Here is a 10,264-nt window from a genome sequence, read left to right as displayed (position 1 = left end):
CCGGGCCGCTAGGGGGCAAGCAGCCGGTCTTCACACGGGGGAAGCCGTAAACCGGAAGCAGCCGCTAGCCCGGAAGAGGTGGTGTTCTAGGGCTTTGCTGGCGGCGGAGGCGGCTGCTGCGGCTTGGGAGGCTGGTGTGCCGCTAGGATGAACGCACCTCCCGCATTTGAGTCGTTCTTGCTCTTCGAGGGCGAGAAAAAGTAAGTGGAGCCGGCGGGGGCGGGCCGCGGGTCGCGGGCGGACCCTGGGGCTTCTCGGGCTCGCCCACTGCGGGGAGACGGAAGCAGCTTTTACTGTGTCTGCCAAACTTGAGACAGCCCTGCCAGGCGGTGGTGAGTAGCCCCGTTCTGCAGAGGAGGAAGCTGGGGCTCAGAGAGGCTAAGGAGCTGCCCCGGCGCACGGGAAGTGGCGGTCTGTATGGGAACCACAGTGCCTGGTGCCACAGTGCTTTCCCTCCGGGATCCTGCAGCCTCCTGGCCGCCGCCTTCATCCTTCTGCTGCAGCCAGAGGGCTGGCTTTCAGGCTCACGACCTGGCCTGTGCAGAACCTTCAGGGGCTCCTTGCCTGCGGAGTGCGAGGGAATGTAGTCTCCCGGTCTCTCAGCCTGGGCCTGGTTTCTGGTTTCTTCGCTTACGTCTCCATGTCTTTGGGCAAGTGACTTCATCTGCCTGAGGCCTGCTTTCCTCCTCTGGAAAATGGGCTTCTTGCTGTATTAAATCACAGGATTTTCTCTAAGGGGAGCTTAAGGAGGTAATCTACCGAAAGTGCTTAGGCCAGGGCTCAAGACGCAGAAGACTGTCTTAAACATCGCTTTTCCTTAACAGTCTGGCGTGCAGGGCTCTGTGGTCTAGCCCTTGCCAGCCACTTCGTCTCCCCTGGGAGCAGTGTTGGCAGCTGGGGCCATTTTGCTCCCCAGGGGACTTTTGGCAATGTCTGCCAACACTTCTGATTGTCATAAAGGGGGTGCTGCTGGCAGCTAGTGAGTAGAGACCAGGGATACTGCTCGTATCCTACAACGTACAAGACAGTCCCCTACAGAAAAGAGTTATCCACCCTAAAACGTCACTGGTGCCCAGGAGCAATCCAAAGTAGGTGAGGGTCCCACGGAATCAGGGCATAGCCACTCAGCTTCTGTGAGTCAGAGAGGTCTTTATGGCTGAAGAGACTGAGGAAGGCTTCCAGGAGGAGGTGGGACCTGAGCCTGCATTGAGGGCAGGTTTCAGATTTGGGGGAGGAAAGGAGACTGTGTTCCTCATCTGTTGCTTCTGCCTCTTCCTAGGATTACCATTAACAAGGACACCAAGGTACCCAATGCCTGTTTGTTCACCATCAACAAAGAAGACCACACGCTAGGAAACATCATTAAATCGTAAGTTCCAAGTTAAGGCTCTTGGGCAATGTTTAACGGGGCTCTTTGAGTCAAGGCACACATTCTGGAAGATTTCCCAAAGGCTCTCTGAGCTGCAGGAAGGTCTGGGTGCTTGCTCTGGTAATTCACACATTCCAGTATATTTTCTCCAAAATGACGCTGTACCGGCTCGTTTATCTGCTGGAAGGAAGCGAGCGTGCGGCCATCCAGAGAAACGTGGGCCTGCTGTGTGTCTCTGCTGAGGGGCGGTCAGGGCTGGCTGCCACCCACCCCTCTGTGGGACCATGACCTCCGGGAAACCTGGCACGCAAAGACAGATGTGCCAGAGATTGGATTTTATTAGAAGGGGAGAAGGTGGGAGAGAGGCTCTGGGTTATCCGGTGCCCCTGGTGGACAGTGGATGTGGGTTGGTGGATGTGTGTTTACACCAGTGAAGTCCTGACCAGGTGGGAGGTCAGCGACGTGGTTGCTGTTGTGACCCAAGCGCTGTCATTTCTCTGCTGAAAACACCGTTGGTGAAGCCATGTCTTTCCGGGGTTTGCACGTTTGAGGCCGGGGCAGGAGCCCACCCACCTGGTCTCTGGGCTGAAGGTGGGAGGTGCAGTTGGCATCTGTGTCTGGCTGACTCCCACCCTGAGCCATGCCAGTGGTGCCCCCAGGCCCTTCTGGGGCCTTGCTGCTCCCCCGCTCTGGGAGGCGGGTCCGCACCTGTGCAAGGGCCCTCCGTCGTGGCGCCTGCTGGCTTCCCTGCCTTGCACACGGGGCCCCAGGCGTGTGGGCAGCAGCTGCCAGCCTGTGTTGCCCAAAGGGCTGCCGTTTCACTAACTGCCCAGCCCCGCCCGCCCCCCAGATGCTCATTCTGGCTACTGAACACAGGTTGCCTGGAGATGGTTCTTTGGTGCTGTCGCAGGGTCCTGGACCTCCCCTGAGGGAAGTTGGCAGGAAAGCCTGCTTACACCCGCTGGGGTCTTTGATCCTCACAGATGTAGGTAGGGGGCGGGGGAGACGTCCCCCATGAGGTAGAAATTTTTCAAAATGTTTTATGTGGAAGATTTTTTTTTGGGAAATCAAGAACAGGGTACTAGTGGGGTCAGCCCCCTAGCTGTACTGGCTTCTAGGCCTCAACCCGGTGGGAAGAGTCCTTGGTTAGAGGCCTGGTAGTCCCCAAGGGGGCCAGGTCAGCCCCCTGGGGCACACTGCCCGTTTCCGTCCCTCAGACAGCTGCTGAAGGACCCCCAGGTGCTGTTTGCTGGCTACAAAGTCCCCCACCCCTTGGAGCACAAGATCATCATCCGAGTGCAGACCACCCCGGACTACAGCCCGCAGGAGGCCTTCACCAATGCCATCACGGACCTCATCAGCGAGCTGTCCCTGCTGGAAGAGCGATTCCGGGTGAGCGGCCAGGCGTGCAGGGCCGTGGCGCTGGGTCTGCCCAGAGCTGCGCTGTCAGGACGAGCCCTGGGTGGTTTCCTGAGTTATGGGGGGATGGGGGAGGCGGTGACAGAGCAGCCGTGCCCCCACAGCCTTGAGCAAGTGTGGATGAAGGGGCTATGGAGTCAAGGCCAGGGGCCTGCCGTCTGCAGGCACGGGTGCGAACCGTACTGTGTGTTCGGGGTCTCCTGGGGGGCGTGTTGCCCTTGGGGACTGCTCCCCCAGGCCTTCTCCGCTGAGGCCTGGCTGCTTCCAGGGTACTTGGTGGAGCTGTGCAGGGAGGGGCCGCATGGTTCTGTCCATGCTGAGGGCCAGAGTCCGACCCGGGTGTAGAGCGGGAAGGATCCGAGGCTTGTCAGGTTTGGGCTTATGACACTGGCACCACAGGCAGAGGGGGTGGGGGCGCTCAGGGACACTGGGCTGGCCCTTCTAGCTAAGTAAGTGGCTGCTGCCCCTCTCTCCTCAGGTGGCCATTAAAGACAAACAAGAAGGCATCGAATAGTGGCCTGGAAGGGTCTTGCGTGGCCACTTCCTATGCTGCCCTGGAGAGAAGAGCAGCTCCCCCAGCTTCGGGGCTGGCCCGGTTAGCACCCCCGCTGGAGTTGCTGTGTCCCGCAGTCTGAGCTTGCTAATAAAGTGCAGAGGAAAAGGCCTGGCTGTGGGCTGAAGCACGGGTGACGCCGTGGGGCTGCAGGGAGGTCGATGGGCCTGCTCCCGTTACTCTGGGGCCACGGTGCAGAGTGGACAGGCCCCGGGACCCAGATTTCTGGCTGAGGAGGTGGTGGGACCAAACTCCTTCTAGGCCAATCCCCAGGAACCCGGTGGGGTGGGGGCACTTGCAGGAGCCTTAGCTCCCGGCCCTGCCTGTCTGGCTCCGAGGAGAAGTGCCTGACGGGGCCACAAACAGCTCTCCAGGCTTCTCTTACACAGCAGAGTTTAATAAAAATATTCCCCGATAAAAATATCCTGGTCATTTACCCCAAAGCTGAATAACTTAAGTCGTGTCCCCAGGACTCCCCCACCCACCCCCCTGAGGCAGGGGCGCCCTGGCTCTGGCTACTGTCTCCTCCAGATGGCTACGATGTTGGAGTCCGTCAGAGCAGTGAGATAGGTAAAGGTGGGGTTGGCCACCACCGTGTTCACCATGGTCTTCGTCACCATCTGGCCGAGGGCCCAGGGCTGGGGCCACTTAAGGATCTGCGGGGGGAGAGGGGACGGGGCTCCAGCTTCCAGCTGCGCCGTCCCCGAGGCGGGAGAGGGGTGAGCGGGCAGTGCCTACCTGCGTCGGGGTCTGGGGCGCTGCCGGCAGCGGAGGCGGCTGGGTCAGGAGGTGCCGCACGTCGTAGACCCACACGTTGCCCTCCTCATCCCCACAGAGCACGATCCCCTCATCTGGCGGGAGACACAANGGGGGCGGGGCAGGGGGCGGGGGCTCACCGGGACAGGTGCTCAGCGAGAAGTAGGCCAGCTTGGTGGGGGACCACTGCAGCCGGGCCAGCACCACCACCGCCAGCGTGGACTGCTTGCCCCGGCCTCCCCACGTCTGGCTCCAGCTCCACAGGTAGATGGTGCCCAGGCCATTCCCCTTGGAGGCTGGGGGGGGTAGACAGAGAACTGGGTGGGGGCCCCCTCTAGCCACTTCCTGCTGCACAGTGGGGACCCCTGAGGATTCCCCCCGGCCCTGGGAGAAGCCACCCCCAGAGGCCTTCCCGGGGCCTATCCTGGCTCCCAGGAGGCCAGGCTGTCCTGCAAGCAGGGCCTACTCACCCACCACGTCCTCGTTGACAAACGCCAGCCCGTCCACTCTCCGCCCGGCTGCCTCCGAGCCGTCGCCCTCGGAGAACACGAACTCCACCTCGCACCCCCTGCGGGGTGGGGCGGATGCTGTCAGCGGGCCCTACCGTGCGCGCCCCCACCGTGCCAGCGGCTGCTCTGCGCCTGCCCGCCTCAACTAGGAGAGGAGACCGAAATTTGTTCCCAGCCCCGGAAGGGGAGCCAGCAGGGCCGGAGCTCAGGCAGGCACAGGGGTGTGCGCTCAGCAGCATTTAGGGGCCGGTGGCAAGTGCCTGCTGCACGTTCCCAAGCCGAGAAGTGAGGGGGGTCACACTGCTTGAAAAGGCAGCCAAGTACCAACAGGAGAAGAAGCAAACATCTGATGCGTGACCGCCACAGGGCTTGGGGACCAGACAGACGCCGGGGGGGNGGGGGGGGGGGGGGGGGGGGGCGGCGCGGGGAGTTCAGGGCTTCACTCCCGGGTGTGGCATGGGCCCACAAGGGCACTGGGCTAGACAAACGCCACCGCCTGCACTGATGCTTTTGCTATTTGCCCCCACATAGCAGCTGCCTCACTGCTATCACCTCCCCTAACCCCCAAAGTGCTTCCCAGACGGTCACAGCACTGAGGACAAAATTCGTGTCTTACCACGGCAGGCCGAGCCGGCGTCCCCTGGCCCCAGCAACCTTGCCACCTCATCTTGTGCCGTGCCCTCCTGCTTCCGATGCTGGGTTAGACCTCGCACAGCCCCTCGCCGCCACCCCTGCGTGAGCACCCTCCCTCCCGCAACCAGCCTGACTCTCCTACTAGGCTCGTGTTAGCCTGAGGACCCATCCACCACCAGTCACCTCGCCACGGTCCCCTTACTCTCCTTCCTCCACACCAGACGCTGCACTTTGTGGGGTTTTAACACCTTCTGTAACAGCCATCTCTGCCACAAGGCTGGGGTCCGCCCGAGGGCGGGGATGCCACGCCGAGCACGGTCTCCAGCCTTCCGGGGTCTCCTCACTGCCCAGGCACCATGCCAGCCCCCTCCTTCCCTCCAAGGTGAGGTGACCACGGCTTCGAGAGCTGACCCAGCCCAGTCCCACAGCCCGGCAGCTGGCGAGGAACAGGGCACAGGCCTTTCCTTGGGAGACCAGAGGAGGTGGGGACAGACCAGCCCCGTGAAGAGGCCCCTGCAAACAGCCTCTGGCTGTCCAGAATGGGGCATGGCTTGGGTCCCACCCCTGGCAGATGGGCTGGGTGTCAGACATCTGGACTAGCTGCTGCCTAAACTCCAGGGCCTGGCTTTCAAGGCCTCCCCACCCCACCTCACCTCCTCTTCTGGGGTTGGTCCAGCCGCACGTCCCAGCAGCAGCAGCCGCCCTCGCAGCCGGCCAGCAGGTAGGCATCCGGGCAGGAAGCCACAGGGCAGAGGCGCAGGGGGATGGAAGTGGTATCAAGGGTGAGCAGCTGGCTGCAGGCAGAAGGGGAGAGAATGAGGCCACGGACCTGGCCACCCTAGCAGCAGCCCCCGCCTCCCCCCGCTGTCCCCCAGCCTCACCTGGCCTGGAATTCGTAATCGTGGTTGGGCACCCCGAGGTCCCAGAGGATGATCCGCTTATCATAGGAGGCCGCTGAGTGGGGGATGGGAAGGGAAGGGGTGGCTCTGAAGAGACCCTACTCCTTCCGGCAGGCCGCACCCCAGGCTGAGACCGTGGGCACAAAGCCAGCCCCTCCAAGGCAGGCAGCGCCACAGCCGGGACACGGGAGACTTGAGGCAGCCGGTCTCTACCTCACTCTCAGCTACCATGGCCCGTGCCAGGCAGCCCTCTTTTTGCAGGCCTCCGCTCACACAGCCCTTTCTCGGCCTTATCACGCTTCACTGCCGGGGGTGGGGGGTACCCACCCAGGTCACAGGCTGGCCCAGCTGCCCAGCCTCAAGGCCACAGAGCAGGTCAGGGGGGGAAAGCAGGATCTGAGGCCCCGACAGTTGCCCACAAAACCATGCTTCTACCCCGGCCAGAGGTGACCCCGGCGGCCCAGGGTGAAACCTGCCAGCCCCAGGAGCTCCCTACCGTCCTGGGGAGGGCGCATGGTCAGGCTGCAGGACAGGGTGCTGGGGACACCTCAGGGGTGGGGGAGGACTTACTGAAGAGGTGGGTCTCGTGGGTGGGGCTAAAGCAGAGGGTGGCGATGGCCTTCTTATGGGCCCGGATGACCCCGCAGCAGAAGCCAGCTCGCACGTGCAGTAGCCGGACCAGGCCGCGCAAGCCCGCGGCCGCCAGCACGCTCCAGCGTTTCTTGTGGCCGGCCTGCGTCACCACGGTCAGAGCGGTCCAGGCCACTGAGAAGAACTCCTGGGGACGCAGGGGGCGTGGGCGTCACAAGAAGCAGAGCTATGCGCGCGCACCTGCAAGGTCAGGCCGGTGGAACCGAGGCCTGGCAGGATCAGGTCAGCCGCCCACCCCCAGCACCGCAGGAGCAGGCCGTGGGCCCCTCACCTCGCCAGGTGCCTTGTACTTGTGCAGCACGATGCCCGTCTGGCAGTCTATCACGCACACGGCCTCCCCGCCACACGTGGCCACGGTCTGGGAGGTGGCCCCCTCGTGCCCTGTGTTGAGGGGTCAGCCTCAGTAAAAACGTTCTCCGCGGAGTCTCCCCCTGCAGCTCCTTGCGCCTGGCCTTGACGCCACTTCACAGGCTGTCTCTCCCAGGCCCCCCATCCACCGAGGCGCCCCCCTCTAGGTGTCATTCCTGGGCCCCGTCTAGACAGCTGGTCCCACTCATGCCCTGGGGCGCTCGCCCTGGCCCTGCCTGCCCACCGAGGCTGTACCCTCCTCCCAGGCCGGCTCAAAGGCGCAGGCCCAGAGCTGGGTCTCCAGGTCCCGAGGGCTGTTGTTCTTGCTGTGACACTGCAGGAAATGCAGGGGCTCCAGGTCCAGGGCAGGCTGTGGGGGCAGAGGGGGGGGGTCACAACTGCCCCAGCCTGTGCTCCCTGCCAGCTGGCTCCCTGCCCCCTTGCTTGCTTACCTGGCTGCCATCAGAGCCCAGGGGGCTGCCCTCCTCGCGGGCCGAGGAGGTACACGCCCGCTTTTTGGGGGACCGGTTGACTGAGAAGTCATCTGGCCGTTTCTTGGCCACGGGCCTGGCCTGTGGAGGGGGGGTTGGGGCCAGGCTGAGGGCCTGGGGACCACGGGCCCATCTGCCCAGGGCTTGCTTCCTTGGCATCACAGGTGGGACTGCACCCCCCTCCATGGTGGGGGTAGAGAGCAAGGGTTGGCCCAGGGTCAGTGTAAACAAGCCGGGCATCAGGGGCCGTCTTGGGCTCATTTCTGGGACCCCTGCACCCCATCCCTTTTCCCCAGTGTCCCTAGGCAGGAAAGGCCAAAACAAGCCTTTGGAGCCTTGGTAGCCGCATGGTTCCACACCTACCCTGGGTTCCTTGGCTGCTGTGGCTTTTGGAGGCCTCTCTGGGGTGTCTGCCTCACGCACCTGCATCCCACCAGAGGCCACCAGTTCCTCAGAGATCATCCGCACCTACGTGGGCCAAGGACATCGGGGAACTAGATACGGTCCTAGGGGCCCCCGACCCCTCCCGCAAATGCCAGGGCCGAGGGAACCTGTGCTTCCAGAGGTGGGAAACGGCCTTTCCAACCAATAAGTCTGCCTTCCCTGACCCACACCCCTCTCCACCACCCATTTTTTTTTTTCTTTTAAAGATATTATTTCCACAAGAGACGGAACACAAGCAGGAGCAGTGAGAGGGAAAAGCAGGCTTCCTGTTGAGCAGGGAGCCCGACTCGGGGCTAGATCCCAGGCCCCTGGGATCATGACCAGAGCCAAAGGCAGGTGCCCCTCCGCTAGCCCTCATGGCCAGAGACCTCTAGGGCCGCTGAAGGCCATCAAAGAGCTGGGAGAATGGACTCCCAGTACAGCAGGGTGAGGTCATACCCGCCACTGGGTGAACTCGCTGAGGGACTCAGGCCCATAGCGGACGTCCCTGACAGCAGACTTCACAAAGTCAGCCTGGGCCTTCTCTGCCTCTTCCTCTGGGCTCAGGGCGGCCTTGAATTTCTCCCAGTGAGCTGTGACCTGGAACAAGAGGGACCAGATTCAAGCCCAGCCCATCCCAGATCTCCTGGACCCTCTGCGGTACTCCTGCCTCCAATCTTACGGCCACAGGTGTCTCCACTTCACCACCTCCTGGAAGCTTCCCTGCACCACAGCCCTTGCTGCAGCGCAGAGGCCTAAAGAGCGCGCGCGCGCACACACACACACAATCAACGGCCCCGAGGAGGAGTTGGCCCAGGGTACAGTTCCTGTGATAGTGTCTCAGCCTCCCGGGCCAGGCCCTGCCCACACACCCGGAGAGCAGGACCTCTAGGGACAAGAGGCTCGGAGCACAGGCTAAGGGATAAGCACTGCTCGCGGTCAGGGCAGAGAGCCCCCGGAACCCCCCACTCAGGGTCCTCCAAACGTCTATTCTGTCGCTTGCTCCTCAGGGCCCCCCGAGCGCTCCCAAACACCAGAGACACCGGCCCCCTTACCCGGCTGGTCAGCTCTCGGTTTAGGTTCTCCACCTGAGAGCACGTGGAGGACGCATCCTTGCCATTGACCTTACGGAGCTTGGGCAGGAGAAAGGAGACTTTCAGGTTGTCACTGACCTGGGGGATGAGGGAGAGTGGCTCAGCCCCACACAGTGCTGGCCCTCGGTCTCCGGGGCGGGGAGGGAGGGGGCACTTACAGTCAGGAAGGGGTTGCCCTCCAGGCTGAGCTCCTCGAGCTGCGGGAACTGGCACAAGGCGGTGACGTCCCCCAGCTGGTTGTTGGCGCAGCGGAGGATGCGCAGGTGGGCCAGGCCCAGGTTGGCCGGCAGCGTTTCCAGCTGGTTGTTGGAGAGGTCCAGCTCTTGCAGCTGCGTCAGGCGGCTCAGGAGCTTGGGGTCCAAGTGCTCGGAGAGCAGCTTCAGCCCGGACAAGCTGGGTGGGTGCAGACAGGGAGGGCTCAGGGCGGTAGGCAAGCCTCCCGCCTCGCACCTGGGGCAGTCCCGGGTGCCTGCGCAGGCTCTTCCAGCAGAGGTGCTCGGGCACGCGCAGCCTCCCTTCTTAAAATCTTGTTTACTACTTTACAACTGCGTACAGCTGGCCCCTCCAGAACGCTTCCCCGGCCCTCTAGGGGAGCTCCTCTGTGCTGCCCAGGGCCTCAGGACTAGCTCAATACCCCTTCTGCGGGACTGCCTCCCCCACAGCCCGAGCCCCTTCAAGGGAGAGGCCACTCGGGACCCAGCCCGCCCGTCTCATAACGGGAGCCCGGCGTTTGGCCCGAGTTCGGAGATTCCGCCTAACCGACAGGGCGATAATGGGACCAGGCAGGGAGTGGGCAGGGGTCCCAGCCTTTCTTCCCGACCGGCCGGCAACCCAGGCCCGGATGGCGGGCTGTGTGGCCGCGGTCCCCGTCGCCCCCCAGCCCGCCTCTTACTCCAGGCTCCGGATCTTCCCCAGCCGGTCGCTCTTGGGACGCCCTCGCTGCATGAGCAGCCGCGCCGAGAGGGGGCCCATAGCGAGAAGGCGCGGCCCGCGCTGGCCGGTCGGCGGCACCGGCGTCCGGCCGAGTCCGCGCCTCCTGGAAACCGACGCTAACGTCCGCGGCAGGCGGAGTTCTGGGGGTGGCGCCGCGCGAGCCGGTAGCTGGCGACGACCGGAAGG

General features: G+C 63.4%; 2 protein-coding genes across 2 annotated transcripts; one reads left to right on the top strand and one right to left on the bottom strand.

Annotated features, from left to right (window-relative positions):
- Window positions 1–41: 41 nt before the first annotated feature.
- Window positions 42–3,452, top strand: POLR2J (RNA polymerase II subunit J). Its single transcript, XM_002925813.4, has 4 exons — window positions 42–200; window positions 1,280–1,369; window positions 2,587–2,761; window positions 3,267–3,452. The coding sequence occupies exons 1-4, from the start codon at window positions 148–150 to the stop codon at window positions 3,300–3,302; spliced, it is 354 nt and encodes a 117-aa protein (XP_002925859.1). The 5' UTR covers window positions 42–147; the 3' UTR covers window positions 3,303–3,452.
- A 270-nt stretch (window positions 3,453–3,722) lies between these two features.
- On the bottom strand, window positions 3,723–10,171 carry LRWD1 (leucine rich repeats and WD repeat domain containing 1). The gene is made up of 15 exons (XM_034669970.1): window positions 10,038–10,171; window positions 9,304–9,538; window positions 9,107–9,223; window positions 8,511–8,651; window positions 7,992–8,096; window positions 7,590–7,709; window positions 7,393–7,507; window positions 7,061–7,170; window positions 6,709–6,916; window positions 6,121–6,193; window positions 5,893–6,033; window positions 4,568–4,665; window positions 4,238–4,393; window positions 4,080–4,192; window positions 3,723–3,997 (listed from the first exon to the last, which is right to left on the bottom strand). Exons 1-15 carry the CDS (start codon window positions 10,115–10,117, stop codon window positions 3,857–3,859), a joined length of 1,953 nt encoding a protein of 650 aa, XP_034525861.1. The 5' UTR covers window positions 10,118–10,171; the 3' UTR covers window positions 3,723–3,856.
- Between the last annotated feature and the right edge of the window lie 93 nt (window positions 10,172–10,264).

Source organism: Ailuropoda melanoleuca, chromosome 10 (assembly GCF_002007445.2).
Source record: "Ailuropoda melanoleuca isolate Jingjing chromosome 10, ASM200744v2, whole genome shotgun sequence".
In the NCBI taxonomy this organism is placed as follows: Eukaryota; Metazoa; Chordata; class Mammalia; order Carnivora; family Ursidae; genus Ailuropoda; species Ailuropoda melanoleuca.
Note: the sequence above shows the minus strand (reverse complement) of the source record. Positions and strands in the feature narration are given on the sequence as shown.